Here is an 18,084-nt window from a genome sequence, read left to right as displayed (position 1 = left end):
AGATACAAGGTAATCACAGAGCTAAAAAGTGTATTAATATAACTGTGTAGGTTATGCAAAACTGGGGAATGGGTAATAAAGGGATTATCTGTCTTTTTAAACAACAAAAATTCGATTGTAGACTGTCCCTTTAAGCCAGAATTGACCTGAGCATGCATAAAATGGTTTCCTATTGCTCTTTTAAAGCTCTATATATCGGCTGTTTATACAATGAACACTGATATATTTGCAGCCTGGCATTTCCCACACAACCAGTGTGCTAAATGTCTCTAGAGAATCAAATACACCTTTTTTTTTTAGCAGTATTACAATAAAAGATTCAATTAAATATTTTAGCTATAATGTATCCTCAGAATTAGTCTATAAAAGCACAATTTATTTACTATGTAACGCAAACTAAAAATATTTATTCAGCTGCTGCAGAAATTGTGTTGATGTAACTGTGTTTTGTTTGCACATTGTAAGCAAACACATTAAACCACCAATTATAAAATTGGCTAAGAAATATATATGTTTTCAAAACGTTTGTAGGGACTATACAAACTGTTATTTACTTAGTTCATCACTTTGATAAGGTGCATTTGGGACAGTGTTGATCTCAGTAGGGTAAGGGGCTTAGTTTAGTCTATGAAGTTCCACATCATAACCCAGATAAGAACAGGACATGTCACTGTTAGCTTTAGTTAAAGGGACATGAAACCCATATTTTTTCTTTCATGATTTAGTTAGAACATACCATTTTAAACAAATTTCCAGTTTACTTCTATTATCAAATTTGCTTCATTCTCTTGGTATCATTTGCTGAAGGAGCAGCAATACACTACTAGTTTCTAGCTGAACACATGGGTGACCCAATGACAATCAGTATACAGGTATATATACTGTATATATATATATATATATATATATATATATATATATATATATATATATATATATATATATATATATATATATATATATATATGCAGCCACCAATCAGTAGCTAGAACCTAGGTTCTTCACTGCTCCAGAGATTTTCTAGATAAACTTTTCAGCAAAGGATAAAAGAAGGAAGAAAATTAATAGAAGTAAATTGGAAAGTTGTTTAAAATTGTATGCTCTGTCTAAATCATGATTTTGTCTAATTATGACTTTACTGTCACTTTAATATAGTGTACTGAAGTAAGGAAGCTTAGCTCTATTTAAAATATATTGAGAAATAATATTGAAACTAATGAGTCTTTTCCATTTTAACATTTTTAACCATTTACATTAATCTGATTTTTTTAAATGTTAGAACTTCTATTTAACTATGTGTATAACTCCTGCAAAGGGGTTAAACACATATTTAAAGGGACACTAAACCCAAACATTTTCTTTCATGATTCAGGAAGAGAATACAATTTTAAATAACATTCCAATTTACTTCTATTATCTAATTTGTTTCATTCTTTAGATATTCTTTTTTTTTAAATTGCAATGCACATGGGTGAGCCAATCACACAAGGCATCTATGTGCATCTACCAATCAGCAGCTACTGAGCATATCTAGATATGCTTTTCAGCAAAGAATATCAAGAAAATGAAGAAAATTAGATAATAGAAGTAAATTAGAAAGTTGTTTACAAGTGCATGCTCTTTCTAAATCATGAAAGAAAAAAATTGGGTTTCATGTCCCTTTAAGGTCAGCTCTAGAGCAGCAGTGCATTACTGGTACCTAGTGGCAGGGCCGTCTTTAATATTAACTGGACCCTGGGCAAAAAATTTCACCCCATGCAATTTCGCTCTCCACCCCAACATCCCAAAAAACAACTAAATCATTTTTAAAAAAATGAAATAAATTGCAATATGTGAAACTGAACCTAAGCAGTACTAATAAGTAAATAAATATATAAATTCCTCCACTGTAGATTCATTTAATATTCTTTTGAATGTGATTCTGGTGTGAGGTTAGCTGGTTAAAGAGATTTAGGGCAGCCAATAGGATACAGTGTGAGATGAGTCACACAGCCTCAAGACTGAAGAGAGCAGTGTATGCAGCTGCACAGATTCTCAAATCCTCACGTGCCTGCCGCTCCAGCTTTCTGCTGCATGCACCTACAGTCAGCCCTACCCAGAAACAATCCCCACAACCAGAGCAGTTACCTGGTAACAGTGATAACCCCAGCAGGACCTTTTCTGATGCAGTGGGAATGGCTGGATGCCGAGTTAGGGCTTTGCATTCAGTGCTGCACAGTGTACATCTAAAACAGCACATGGCAATAGCTTGGCATGTCACATGACACCGGCACGGTCTGGCACAGTTTAAAAATAAATAAATAAATATATAAGCAGAGTACTTTTGACTGTGACAGTATTAGGACTGAATGTGGGTGTTCCCCATGTCACATCAGCAGTCTGGTATGAACCAAAAAAAAACAGAGACTGGGCCCTGGGCAGCTGCCCCTTTTGCCCTGTGTTAAAGACGCCCCTGCCTAGTGGAACGCATCCAGTGAATAAATTATATATTTGTATAGCAACAAATTACCAGCTTACTCACTGTAGTGCATTCCTGCTCCTGTGCCTATATATGTATGCTTTTCCACATAGGATACCAAGAGAATTAAGTAAATTTGACAATGAAAGAAAACTGAAAAGTGTCTTAAAGTTGCTTGCTCTATCTGAACCATAAAAGTGAATTTTGCTTCCCTTTAATTTCAGCCACATTGGCACTAATGTGCCTAATACAATACGAGATAAAATGTCTATCTTATAAGACAGATGATTTTACAAAGATAGACCTACTGACAATATGAATAATAGTAAATTGATTCTATGGTTTGATGTTTGGAATCCTTAAAGAGGCCCACTAAGCTCTTTTCTGATATTTTATCTACACAAGTGACAAGGTGACCCTGGGGATTGTGCATTATTCAATTTTATAAACTGTTTTTATACCAACACATTTATTATTTATGTTTCATATTTTCTCTTTACCTAGATAACAAGTGTCACGCTAAAGTTAGCGTGGGGGGACATTAGGCAATATCGCGGATGCGCTAATTTGCAAGCATAATACAAGCTAAAAGTAAAAGGGTGCACTCAAGCACAAAAAACATTTGCGCTCATTGGGTTAGCTTGACTGCAGACCTAGGGGCCGAATTATCAAGCTCCAAATGGAGCTTGATGCCCGTTTTTGTACGAGCCTTCAGGCTCGCTGGAAACAGCAGTTATAAAGCAGCGTTCTAAAGGCCGCTGCTCCATAACTTGTCCGCCTGCTCTGAGGCTGTGGACATCAATCCGCCCGATCCTATACGATTGGGCTGATTGACACCCCGTGCCAGCGGCCGCAAATTTGCAGGGGGTGGCATTGCACCAACAGTTCACAAGAACTGCTTGTGCAATGATAAATGCTGACAGCGTATGCTGTCGGCATTTATCAATGTGCGGCAGACATGATATGCTACAGCGTATCATGTCCACTCGCACTTTCATAAATCGCCCCCCTAGTGTAAGGGTTAAAAAAATGGGCACAAAACGAAACAGAAATACATTAAAATAAAGTGTTACACAGATATACAGTTTCTGATGAAAAATTTATCATATAAATATTAATAAAAAAAAGTTTTCTAAGTGTTAAAAGGTATATGGTATATGACAAGGTGTTTGACTGGAAAGGGCTATAGTGTATTTTTGTTTTTCTTAATTTGTGTATGTCTGTATATATACTGTATGTAGAAATATGTAGTTATGAATATCTAGAACATATTCTGCTATGTGAAGAACATTGGAATGTGAAATATTAATATTTTCATGTCGGGGTAGCGCACATGAGAATATAGAGGCATATTTAAGAAATGTCTTGCGGACCTGATCCGACAGTGCGGATCAGGTCCTCAAGACACCGTTGAATGCGGAGAGCAATACGCTCTCCACATTTAACATTGCACCAGCAGCTCACAGCCGCCCCCTGCAGGCTCGCGGCCAATGGGCCTCCAGCATGGGGGTGTCAATCAACCTGATTGTACTCGATCGGGTTGAATTGTTGCGATTCTTGTCCGCCTGCTCAGAGCAGGCGGACAGGGTTATGGAGCAGCGGTCTTTGTGACCGCTCTCTTCATAACTGCTGTTTCTGGCGAGTCTGAAGACTCGCCAGAAACAAGGGCCGTCAAGCTCCTTTCGGAGCTTGATAGATAGGCCCCATGGAATCTGTTTTTTTCTATTGACTTCTATGTGGAAAAAGGTTATTGCAAGCGTGATACTCTGTTTGGCTATTTGCACAAGCCACAGTGCACAAAAAGTTTACTTATAGCCAATTAGAGCTCTAGTGAAAGCACTAAATGTCGCTCCACATCTGTCCCAAAGTGTTTAACTGTGTTTTTACTGCAAATATTTCACATTCTTATGTTCAGATAGGGGAATATGTTCTAAGTATTTTTAAATAGATATTCATAAATATACCTGTATATATCTATATCAATATATGATCATATACAGTATATACCTATATATATATATATATGTATGGATATATATTTTACCAAAAACATTATATATATATATATATATATATATATATATATAGTATATATATATACAGTATATATATATAATTATATATATATATATATATATATATATATATATATATATATATATATATATATATAGAGAGAGAGAGAGAGAGAGAGAGAGAGAGAGAGAGAGATTTATGAATAAATAGAACATATTTTGCTATGTGAAGAACATTGGAATGGGAAATATTAATATTTCATATCAGGTTGGCGCACTTAAGACTAATTCAGACAAAGGTTCACTTACAAATGATCAAAGCATTTGAATGCAGCAATGAAATTCTTTGGAATTTAGCAAACTTGTTCATGTTACCAGTCTTGACAAAACCTAAAACATGTGAAGCTTTTGTGCAGCTTATATTGTTGTGTGTTATTTTACTTGTGATGCTAATTATAATGACTTCATCCACTGCATTGCATGCATTCTTGGCTAGTCTCTCAACCGTCAACAAAATCTCATCACGTTTAGATATGTTAATATTCTATTTTTCATGCAGCTTTACTTTGTATGTCCTTGGCCCATAAACTGTGCTTCCATTTTTAAATTGCAAGTCATCTGACTAGCCTCATAGATCTAGTAATTTTGTTACCTAACTGTTGTTTCATCTGAATGTAGTCAGCATATTATTAATATGAATAATAAATAAGACCCATTACTAAGCTATCATGTATTCCAACTGTATCCTATTCTTTTATTTATCAGTTGACCAATAATAATTGCTTGGCCTTTTGTTGTTGTTGTTGTATGTATACAATGTGTTTCTGTGTGTGTATACTATATGTATGTTTGTGTGTATACAATGTGTTTCTGTGTGTGTATACTATATGTATGTTTGTGTGTATACTATATGTATGTTTGTGTGTATACTATATGTATGTTTGTGTGTATACTATATGTATGTTTGTGTGTATACTATATGTATGTTTGTGTGTATACTATATGTATGTTTGTGTGTATACTATATGTATGTTTGTGTGTATACTATGAGGCTCATTTATCAAGCTCCGAATGGAGCTTGAGAGCCCGTGTTTCTGGTGAGTCTTCAGAATGACCGCTGCTCCATAGCTTGTCCGCCTGCTCTGAGGAGGCGGACAGAGATCTCCACAATTCAACCCGATAACCCCCTGCTGGCGGCTGATTGGCCACGAGTCTGCAGGGGGCGGCGTTGCACCAGCTGCTGGTGCAATGCTGAATATGGAGAGCGTATTGCTCTCTGCTTTAAGCGAGGTCTGGCGGACCTGATCCGCACTGTCGGATCAGGTCTGACAGACCTGTGTTAAATAGGCCTCTATATTCCTCTATGTGTGTGTATACTATATGTATGTGTGTGTGCGCATATGCGATCCGGTTTGCACACGAGTAGGGTGTTTGTTTTTTTAACTTTTTTGCTTCATTGTCTTCTATAGGGGAATACGTTATCGTGCACGTGATATTAAAAGTTTGGCTTTTTATGTGTATCAGGTTAGCGTGAGAGTGAAAACAATTTATTTTCAACTTGCAATATAAGAGTTACCCAACCCATGCAAAAAACTTACGTCTAGCGCAAATAACGTTTGACTTGTAATCTGGCCCTATATATGTGTGTTTGTATACTATATATGTGTGGTATACTAAATGTGTGTGTGTGTGTATTTGTATACTATATATGTGTGGTATACTATATATATATATATATATATATATATATATATACATTATATATGTGTGTGTATGTTTATAATATGTGTGTATACTATATGTATGTGTCTGTGTATGCGTATTCTGTATGTGTAGGTGTGTGAGTATATACTATATGTGTGTATACTATATATGTGTGTGCATGTGTATACTATGTGTGTGTGTTTCAGGGGTCAAGTCCAGCGGAAACACATGGGAACGGAGTTCCTGCACTATTTTTGCAGGTGGAACTAAGTTCCCCCTGGACAGAGAACAGAAATGCTTCAGTAAACACTTCTGCTGCTGTTGGTAGGAGCTGGAACACAGTCTGGTTAGAGGGATATTGAGGAAACACTTCCTACAATACACTAAATGCAAGCCTGTCAGCGGCCCTGCTGTGTGATCACCCCACACTGTGTGAAACACATGGTGATTACATTTCTGTGTGGCTTGCTTTGGGGTTATTTAGCTCCCCTCAGCAGAAATAGTACTATTGCACCTTAAGTGGGTGAGACTCTGTGACAGAGGAGTCTGGAGTTGCTGTCAGTCACAGAGGTCTCAGCCCGCCCTGGAAACGAAGATGGGGGGAGCAAGGAGGGTGTGAGGAATTGAAGCTTAGCTGGCTATGCACCATGTCAGTTAAAAACAAAGTATGGACACCCTGGATCTTGACATTAAACAACATCAATCACATGGGTCTAGTTTAGTTATTTTTTGTTTTAAAAAAAAAAAAAATCAGTTGAATCCTAAATTATAAATACACATTTCACCCATGCTATGTAAATATTTAACCTTGTCCATTCATTGGTTTTAATTTGCTTTCATTAACTAGAGTATATCGATTATATACATATAAATACAGTGTGTGTGTGTATAAAACAATATTATTTGCGAGGGGTGTAAGTCTTGGTGAGTTCACACACTTTGTTTTGTAGGACTTGACCCCTGGTGTGTTTGTACTATATATGTGTGTGTGTTTGTGTTCGTGTACGAGAGAATACAACAGACCTGGGGGAGAAATTTCAGCTACTTGCATGGAATGCGCCTGTTCAGCCCTCTAGCACATTTTTTCTCAACTGCGGTCCTCAAGTACCCCCAACAGGCCAGGTTTTTATTATAGCTGAACCAGTGCACAGGTGAAATAATCAGTTTATGGGTGAGAGCAGGTTAGTAACCCTGGTTACTGATCAGCTGATTACTTTACCTGTGCACTGGTTCAGCTATAATGAAAACCTGGCCTGTTGGGGGGGTACTTGAGGACAGGGGTTGAGAAACACTGCTCTAGCAGAGGAAGAGAAACGCATTTAACAATAAGTGAAATAACACAGTTTGAGTTTTGTAATATAAATACAAATTTCACAGCACTTTTTGCAGGTGCAGTGTACTTTTTTGCAATTTCTACTGCGTGCCTTAAATCATCTTTTTCCTGCAGAAATTTAAACTTAATTTTAATTTTTCTGTAAAATGATTTTTTTGCAGAACAGTGTTGTTATGATTTCAAATGTCATTAAACAATAAATTTTTACAGAGTACTTTTATCTCAGTATTTCATTTATTCTTTTTTTACAATTTTTAAATTATATATTTTTGTGATTCCTATTGTTATAAGAGCATGACCTGGGAACACCTCTTTGTGATTTAGATTTCTTGGAGAATCTCACAAGACTTTAAAATAAATTTGTAGCTGCTCTAGGAAAAATAAATGTTTCACCTTTAACCATTGCTCCATGAAGCTTTCTCCTGCCTGCCCTTGAACATGAAGATTTTTTCATTTTAGCATTCAGAATTGGGCATTACAGCCAATGACAATGCTGCCATCCACCCTCATTCCATATTTATTACCTGCGCTCAGCCTGCAGTGTGCTATACTTTCCTATGCTGCACGTATGTTGGCATGTCTGTATGGGCCAGGCAGACAGTCTAAAACCAGAGTGTGCATAATAGGAAATAAATAGTGATATTAATAGCCTTGTGAATGTCTCCACCGCTGTTTCCAAGAGACCTATTTAAAGTTAAAATGTTAAATCACTATAGCAGTTACAAAGCTGATTATATAGTTTATTTGAATATTTAAGGCACAAACTAAGTTTAAAATGAATAAAATATTTAACATATATTGTCCCCTTCAGGTTTTAAAAAATGTACTTTGATGTTTTTTTCATATGTGCCAAAAGTAATCAGTGTAATTAAATACCTGCTGTGTCCCAGTCTATAAGAATATCTAACAAACTTACTCCTGCTGACCATTCTGGGGTTGTTCGGGAACATGCCGTATGACTTCATAAACTGTACAGTTTACATCATGGGCTTGAGAGACATTAGATGTTGAAACTGATTTGTTGCTTGATGCCTTAAAGAAAAAATAGCACTGTTAAAATACCATTACTTTTTAACTACCTTTTTTAGTGATCAACCATGCACTAAGTAAAATAATATTTAATCAAATTAATTTAAAATGATAGTAAACTCAAACTTAAACTTTCATGATTCAGACAGAACATGCAATTTTAAACAACTTTCCAATTTACTTCTATTATCGAATTGACTTTAGACTGAATAGAATGATAGCTCAGAAGCGTGCACTTGTCTTTAGCAGTCTATGACAGCAGTGCTTGAAACAATGTATAACATTGCTATAAACATTGTTGCAAACACTGCTGCCAAATGGCTAAAGATACCTGCACACTCATGAAACCACCTAGGAATACTCTTTAATAAAGGATGGGGGCATGATGGGTGTGTGGCCAACAGAAGCATCCATGGTGGGGGCGTTGCTGGGCGGGAAAGGGCGTGGTTGACAGTGCAAAAGGGGGAGGAGAGAGAGGAATAGAGAGGGAGGAGAGAGAGAGCAAAAGAGAGGGGGGAGAGAGAGCAAAAGAGGGGGGAGAGGAGAAAGAGCAAAAGAGGGAGAGAGAAAAAGAGAGAGGAGAGAGAGCAAAAGAGAAATGAGAGAGAGCAAAAGAGGAGGGAAAGAGAGCAAAACAGAGGGGAGAGAGAGCAAAAGAAAGGGGGGAGAGAGCAAAAGAGAGGGGGAGAGAGCAAAAGAGAGGGGAGAGAGAGCAAAAGAGAGGGGGGTGAGAGCAAAAGAGAGGGAGAGAGCGCAAAAGAGGGGGGAGAGAGAGCAAAAGAAGGGGAGAGAGCAAAAGAGGGGAAGAGAGAGCAAATGAGAAGGGGAGAGAGAGAGAGCAAAAAATGGGGCAGAGAAAGCAAAAGAGGGGGGATAGAGAACATAATAGAGGGGAGAGAGAGCAAAAGAGTGGTGAGAGAGAGCAAAAGAGGGTAGAGAGAAAGCAAAAGAGAGGGGGAGAGAGCAAAAGAGAGGGGGACAGAGAGCAAAAGAGAGGGGGGAGAGAGAGCAAAAGAGAGGGGGAGAGAGCAAAAGAGAGGGGGAGAGAGAGCAAAATAGAGGAGGGAGAGAGAGCAAAAGAGAGGGGGAGAGAGAGCGCAAAAGAGAGGGGGATAGAGCAAAAGAGAGGGGGAGAGATCTAAAGAGAGGGGGAGAGAGAGACAGCAAAAGAGAGGGGGGAGAGAGAGAGCAAGGGGTGGGACCACTGTACTGCAAAAAATGGCCTGTGTACATGGGCTTTAGGACTAGTTTAAATATATTTGGATGTTGCATTTCACATAAAATGTTTTTACCTTCATTCTTCTGTTTTTCTTCTATTACTTTAGTCTTTAAACTAAATACTTGTAAATACTGTATTTTTCAAGGCAAAAATAAGCATAAAAAGGTATTTGTATGTACTGATATTTTTTAACATAGCTTCTATAATTTTTTTGGGAAAACTAATTTTATTTTTACATATAAAAATTCTCAGATATAAACTTCCCTAGCAAAACCTGTTCATTTTGGCAGAAAAAGATAGTTATTTTTATAATACAAGATGTAAGCCAGCTGAAGACAGTTTGAAATAGAAAATACATCTAAAGGAACATAAGGCAAACACCACACATACAGTATGCACTTACCCTGTGTGTAGCAGAAGGATCAGGAAAGGAAACAAATTCATATATCCCAAAATCATTAAGAGCATCTTCATGTCCTACAAAAAGCAGACAACATTATTAGGTGATTAGTGTATTGTTAAAGTTTTTATATAATGTTTATACAGTATACATAAGCCATAACTGAAGAAGGAATAAACAGCATATTCAAATGAGCGGACATATCCTCTCATTGTATGCATTCTATAGATCAGTGCTTTCCAAACTGTGTGCCGTGCCCGTGACACACTAATGTGCCGGTGGCAGTGTGTAGGTGTGACCCTGCTTCAGCACAAATTTGTTTGAATTTAAAAAAAAAAAATCTAAATTTTTTTTTGGTTTCCGATATTCCGCCTGCCTGCTATGCATATCACTAAGTTGACACGTGATTGATACCTAGTGGGTCACAGATCATCTTAGAAACATAGAAACATAGAAACATAGATATTGACGGCAGATAAGAGCCATAGGCCCAGCAAGTCTGCCCGACCTTACCTAACAGTATAAACTTATCTAGTTCGTAGGATAGCCCTATGCTTGTCCCATGCATTTTTAAAGTCCCCCACAGTGTTTGTTGCTACTACCTCTTGAGGAAGTTTATTCCATAAATCAATCACTCTTTCTGTAAAGAAGTGCTTCCTCAAATTACTTCTGAATCTACTACCGTTTAGCTTGAGCTCATGACCCCTTGTTCTTGAATTTTCCATTTTATGTAAAATACCCACAGCCTCAGTTTTACTAAACCCTTTAATGTACTTGAAAGTTGCTATCATATCACCTCTTTCCCTTCTCTCCTCTAAGCTATACATATTTAGGTCATTGAGCCTATCCTGGTAAGTTTTATTTTTTAGACCATGTACCATTTTGGTAGCCCTCCTTTGCACAGATTCAAGTTTGTTAATATCCTTCTGAAGATATGGTCTCCAGAACTGCACACATCTTAACCTATTGGCGCAGCTCACCGGGAACTGAAACTATTCCCTTTGGTGGCACATTGGCTCCTCACTGCACATGTAGTCTCCTCAATTGGTTTGTGACTGCATGTGTAGTCAGTGAGTGGGATAGCAGTGCGTTTGCAGTGCGGGCAGTAGTCAGTCAGACTAGGGCAGCAGCTTAAAGGGCCATAATACCCAAATGTTGAAACACTTGAAAGTGATGCAGCATAGCTGTAAAAAGCTGACTAGAAAATATCACCTGAACATCTCTATGTAAAAAAGAAAGATATTTTACCTCAAAAGTTCCTCAGTAGCCACATCCCATTGTAAAGGACTTCTAAGCAGCATATTAGTATGTCTGTCCTAGGACAGCTGAAGGGATGAGCCTCGTGCACTCTCATCTTATTTCATCAATCAGGTAAAGGAAGTTTACAATGAAATCTCATGAGAGTTAAGTCAAATCTCATGAGATCACAGTAAAAGAGTTCATGACCTCAGCACTGCTGATGCTGATTGGCTGCTGTTCATTTCTTCATATTTTTTTTTTTTTTTTACCTGCAGTTGGGAGCAGGTGAAGTATAACTTTTTACACAGAACTTACTCTGCTGAGCTGAGGAGATTGTGAGGTAAAATATCTTCCTTTTTTTACATAGAGATGCTCAGGTGATATTTTCCTGTCAGCTTTTTACAGTTATACTGCATCAGTTTCAAGTGATTTAGCATATGAGTATTATGTCCCTTTAAATGCTGAGCTGAAGTCAGAAGTCAAAGTGTTTTTTTTGCAGCTAGCTCCCAGTAGTGCATTGCTGCTCCAGCTCTATATGGATAGGAAGTGGAAGCTTAAAAGGACAGTCAACACCAGAATTATTATTGTTTAAAAAGAAAAATAATCCCTTTATTACCCATTCCCCAGTTTTGCATAACCAACACACCTATAATAATGCACATTTTACCTCTGTGATTTCATTGTATCTAAGCTTCTGCTGACTGCCCCCTTATTTCAGTTCTTTTGACAGACTTGCATTTTAGCCAGTTAGTGCTCACTCCTAGGTCACTTCCCATGCATGAGCTCAATGTTATCTATATAAAACACATGAATTAATGCCCTCTAGTGGTCAAAATGCATTCTGATTAGAGGCAGTCTTCAAGGTCTAAGAAATTAGCATATGAACCTCCTAGGTTTAGCTTTCAACTAAAAATATCAAGAGAGCAAAGCAAAATTGGTGATAAAAGTAAATTGGGAAGTTGTTTAAAATTACATGCCCTATTTAAATCATGAAAGTTTTTTTGGGACTTGACTGTCCCTTTAAAAATGCTTGATGATGAAATGTGAGTGTCTTTATCTAATATTCCACTAAATATTCAGAAACTGTTCATCCCATCAACCTCATACATCCCATTAAAATAGTAAGTAGCTACTGGTGTTATTAAACTTTTTTTTTAATTCTTGCACATACATACTATTACTTGTAAATACATTTTGTTATTATATAACTTATGTATGTGTCCGTATCTCTTAAAACAAGTTAGTTTAACCTCCTGTTTGCTAGTACAACTCAACTACTGTGTCGCGAAATGATGTAGGTCTAAAAAGTGTGTCACCAACATGAAAAGTTTGGAAAGCTCTGCTATAGATATTAATCATTTTAAAATGAATTTACCTAAATGCCATTAGTCATACGAGGTAAGATAAAAGGAGAGAGAGAGAGAGAGACAGAGGAGAGAAAGGAGAGAGAGCAGAGAATGAGAGAAAAAGTAATGAATGGTTTTCATTTAATAATACAATTAAAAAGAGTGTTGCTCATCTTAACTGAGGGTTTCAACTCCAGTCCCCAAATGAGCAACAACTTGCCATATGCCTCCTTAAGCATAATTTGAATAAAATAGAGAAAAGAGCAGTAAAATGTACCAAGATACATTACAGTAATAGCAACAAAATAAATAATGATACATAATTATTAAACCAATTTTCTATATATTGTGAGCAATATTGCACTATATATATAGATAAATATATATAAATATATACATACAATTTTTATTTTCTTCCATGTGGGACACTATGGAATGTCCATCTTGTTCCCTACTAGCTATATTTAAATTACAAGCTATAATGTGACAATACATATGTTTATCTTTTTTGGCAGTAAGTTACCTGAAAATATCTGAGTTCTTCTATATTCTGTTGAAGGCCTATAACCATAAATAAAAAAATAAAAATTATAGTAAAATATAGTTCTATATTAAAGGTGTCAAGAGAAATAGAAAATAAAAAGTATAATTTTTTTTTTTGGGGGGGGGAAATACCTCCTATTCTGGAGCTTCCATTTAATAGCTGCAAAAGAAGTATAGAGTTAAAAATATGCCTAAACGAATAGTGTTTGTTAATATGAAAACACAATGAAGTAATGTACCTCTATGAAGGTGATATTTTCTCCCAACAAACAGAAGGGACATTGCCAAAATAATAAATAATGAAATTCCAGTAATTGCTGCTAAGGATGACAATGAATTTCCTTTTTGAGTCAGCTTCTGAGGATCTATAAGAAATTAAAATAGTTAGTAATTGTTTTTGTGACTTAATTAAAAAACGTATTTGTATGATATAAATACTGGATGCATGATGTCCTTGTATGGTTGCTAAAGGGTATCAGACATAAAGCAGCTGATCAAATATCAAACCATGAAAATCAAAAATTTTAAGTGTTTTTTTTTTAATTTTAAGTCGACTCCAACCTTCCAACCTCTTAGTGTCCATTAGACCTCATTGTTTTATCTTGAACATTGCTTTAAGTTTTTATAACTATAAGCTTCTGAATGTTTATAAAAAAGAATGTGACACATAGGCCTCTAGTTATGAAGCCGTCTACTTACCTGCATTCGCCGGCCCAATACGCTCGCCTAAGCTCGCCTCACATCGCCGCCACGGACCTGAATACGCTCGCCAAAGTTATCAATAAATCTGTCAAAAAGCCGCGCACCAAGTACGGGGCGATGAGCAGCGGACTGTGATAGTTATCACTCATCAATCTCACTGCTCTTCGGCTTTTTTACAGCTTTATTGATACCACTGTCACTAAGCACTCACACTATACTGTACTGTTCTACCCCCTATACCGGAACCCCCCGCAACTAAATAAAGTTATTAACCCCTAAACCGCCGCTCCTAGACCCCGCCACAACTATAATAAATATATTAACCCCTAAACTGCCGCTCCCGGACCCCTCCACCACCTACATTATACCTATTAACCCCTAATCTGACGCCCCCTATACCGCCGCCACCTACATAAACTTATTAACCCCTATCCTGCTGCTCCCGGACCCCGCCGCAACTATAATAAATATGTTAACCCCTAAACCGCCGCTCCCGGACCCTGCCCCCACCTACATAATACCTATTAACCCCTGTCCTGCCCCCCCTACACCGCCGCCACTATAATAAAATTATTAACCCCTAAACCTAAGTCTAACACTAACCCTAACACCCCCCTAACTTAAATATTAATTAAATAAATCTAAATAATATTACTCTTATTAACTAAATTAATCCTATTTAAAACTAAATACTTACCTGTAAAATAAACCCTAAGATAGCTGCAATGTAATTAATAATTACATTGTAGCTATTTTAGGATTTAGTTTTATTTTACAGGTAACTTTGTATTTATTTTAACTAGGTACAATAGTTATTAAATAGTTATTAACTATTTAATAACTACCTAGCTAAAAGAAATACAAAATTACATGTAAAATAAATCCTAACCTAAGTTACAATTAAACCTAACACTACACTATCATTAAATTAATTAAATAAATTAGCTACAAATACCTACAATTAAATACAATTAAATAAACTAAACTAAATTACAAAAAAAAACAAACACTATATTACAGAAAATAAAAAAATATTACAAGAATTTTAAACTAATTACACCTAATCTAAGCCCCCTAATAAAATAAAACCCCCCAAAATAATAAAAGTCCCTACCCTATTCTACATTACAAAGTAATGTAGGGCTTTTTGCGGGGCATTGTCCCAAAGTAATCAGCTCTTTTACCTGTAAAAAAAAATACAACCCCCCCCAACATTAAAACCCACTACCCACATACCCCTACTCTAACCCACCCAAACCCCCCTTAAAAAAACCTAACACTAACCCCCTGAAGATCTCCCTACCTTGAGTCATCTTCACCCAGCCGGGCCGAAGTCTTCATCCGATGGGGCAGAAGAGGACATCCAGACCGGCAGAAGTCTTCATCCTATCTGGGCAGAAGAGGACATCCAGACCGGCAGACATCTTCATCCAAGCGGCATCTTCTATCTTCATCCATCCGACGAGGAGCGGCTCCATCTTCAAGACCTCCGGCGCGGAGCATCCTTCCTGGCCGACGGACTAACGACGAATGACGGTTACTTTAAATGACATCATCCCAGATGGCGTCCCTCGAATTCCGATTGGCTGATAGGATTCTATCAGCCAATCTGAATTAAGGTAGGAAAAATCTGATTGGCTGATTCAATGAGCCAATCGGATTGAACTTCAATCTGATTAGCTGATTGCATCAGCCAATCAGATTTTTCCTACCTTAATTCTGATTGGCTCAATCCGATTGGCTGATCCAATGAGCCAATCGGATTGAACTTCAATCTGATTAGCTGATTGCATCAGCCAATCAGATTTTTCCTACCTTAATTCTGATTGGCTGATAGAATCCTATCAGCCAATAGAAATTTGAGGGACGCCATCTTGGATGACGCCATTTAAAGGACCAGGCATTCGTCGTTAGTCCATCGGCCAGGAAGGATGCTCCGCGCCGGAGGTCTTGAAGATGGAGCCGCTCCTCGTCGGATGGATGAAGATAGAAGATGCCGATTGGATGAAGATGTCTGCCGGTCCGGATGTCCTCTTCTGCCCGGATAGGATGAAGACTTCTGCCGGTCCGGATGGCCTCTTCTGCCCGGATAGGATGAAAACTTCTGCCGGTCTGGATGTTCTCTTCTGCCCCATCGGAAGACTTCGGCCCGGCTGGGTGAAAACGACTCAAGGTAGGGAGATCTTCAGGGGGGTAGTGTTAGGTTTATTTAAGGGGGGTTTGGGTGGGTTAGAGTAGGGGTATGTGGGTGGTGGGTTTTAATGTTGGGGGGTGTATTGTTTTTACAGGTAAAAGAGCTGATTACTTTGGGGCAATGCCCCGCAAAAAGCCCTTTTATGGGCTGGTAAAAGAGCTGATTACTTTGTAATATAGAAATTTTATTATTATTTTTTATTATTATTTTTATTAGGGGGCTTAGATTAGGTGTAATTAGTTTAAAATTCTTGTAATATTTTTTTATTTTCTGTAATTTTGTGTTTGTTTTTTTTTTGTAATTTAGTTTATTTAATTGTATTTAATTGTAGGTATTTGTAGCTAATTTATTTAATTAATTTAATGATAAATCCTAAAATAGCTACAATGTAACTATTAGTTATATTGTAGCTATATTAGGGTTTATTTTATAGGTAAGTATTTAGTTTTAAATAGGAATAATTTATTTAATAAGAGTAATATTATTTAGATTTATTTAATTAATATTTAAGTTAGGGGGGGTGTTAGGGTTAGTGTTAGACTTAGGTTTAGGGGTTAATAATTTTATTATAGTGGCGGCGGTGTAGGGGGGGCAGGATAGGGGTTAATACATTTATTATAGGTGGCGGCAGTATAGGGGGGCAGGATAGGGGTTAATTCATTTATTATAGGTGGTGGCGGTATAGGGGGGCAGGATAGGGGTTAATAGGTATTATGTAGGTGGCGGCGGGGTCCGGGAGCGGTGGTTTAGGGGTTAAACAATTTATTTAGTTGTGGCGGGGTCCGGGATCCGCAGGATAGGGGTTAATAAGTTTATGTAGATGGCGGCGGTATAGGGGGCAGCAGATTAGGGGTTAATATGTATAATGTAGGTGGCGACGGGGTCAGGGAGTGGCGGTTTAGGGGTTAACATGTATAATATAGTTGCGGCGGGGTCCGGGAGTGGCGGTTTAGGGGGTAATAAATTGATTTAGTTGCGGCGGTGTAGGGGGGGGCAGATTAGGGGTGTTTAGACTCGGGTACATGTTAGGGTGTTAGGTGCAGACGTTTCCCATAGGAATCAATGGGATATCAGGCAGCAGCGAACATGAGCTTTCGCTATGGTCAGACTCCCATTGATTCCTATGGGATCCGCCACCTTCAGGGCGGCGGATTGAAATCCAGGTACGCTGGCCTGGAATAGTGGCGAGCGTACCTGGTAGTAGTTTGATAACTACCAAAAGTAGTCAGATTGTGCCGAACTTGCGTTCGGAACATCTGTAGTGACGTAAGCATCAATCTGTGTTGGACTGAGTCCGGCGGATGGAAGCTTACATCACTATATTCTACTTTTTCTGGGCAGTAGGGGTTGATAACTAAGGCGAATCAGCCTCGCCACAAATACGCTGCAGAATTCAACCGTATTTGTGGTTGACGGCTTGATAACTAGAGGCCATAGGCCGAAAGTACAAGTGGAGCACTACTGATAACGCAGGGTTCACTATCAATATCACTGAACAGCACTAGGGTTAGCGCGCAAATTGGTATTACAAGTCCATGGTAAAGAAGAATTACCAGAGAAGGTTTAGCGTACCCTGTACTTTTAATAGATATCGCCACTGAGCTAAACATGGCTCAAATTACAAGTTGAAAGCTTGAGCGCAACACATAGCGCTAAAAAAGGTAACTCAACTTGAGCCCTGAAGTAAAGTGATAGGGCTACAAAAATAGTTTAACGAAATACATGGAAAACACATTTAAATAAAGCATTACACTCATATTTATACATAATAAATAATGTCCGTCCCCCAGATGTTAAGCCTCCTGAGTCTTTTGCTCACGCACTAACATTTCAACTTATAATACCAGCACAAGAATAGGAGCAACATTGATTTAACTTTGTGACAACACTAATATTTTTGTG

At 37.7% G+C, this 18,084-nt stretch overlaps 1 protein-coding gene across 1 annotated transcript in view; it reads right to left on the bottom strand.

Moving 5' to 3' along the window:
• Positions 1–18,084, bottom strand: part of HEPACAM2 (HEPACAM family member 2) — a 94,571-nt gene that overhangs the window by 5,094 nt on the left and 71,393 nt on the right. Inside the window, exons 5-9 of the mRNA XM_053712975.1 lie at positions 13,526–13,651; positions 13,419–13,446; positions 13,267–13,304; positions 10,162–10,235; positions 8,427–8,542 (exon numbers count right to left, since the gene is read on the bottom strand). Of these exons, the coding sequence (XP_053568950.1) occupies positions 8,427–8,542; positions 10,162–10,235; positions 13,267–13,304; positions 13,419–13,446; positions 13,526–13,651 (382 nt within the window). The remainder of the gene's footprint in view (positions 1–8,426; positions 8,543–10,161; positions 10,236–13,266; positions 13,305–13,418; positions 13,447–13,525; positions 13,652–18,084) is intronic.

The sequence above is a fragment of the Bombina bombina genome, chromosome 5, assembly GCF_027579735.1.
Source record: "Bombina bombina isolate aBomBom1 chromosome 5, aBomBom1.pri, whole genome shotgun sequence".
Lineage (NCBI taxonomy): Eukaryota > Metazoa > Chordata > Amphibia > Anura > Bombinatoridae > Bombina > Bombina bombina.
This window is presented reverse-complemented; position numbering and strand designations above follow the sequence as displayed.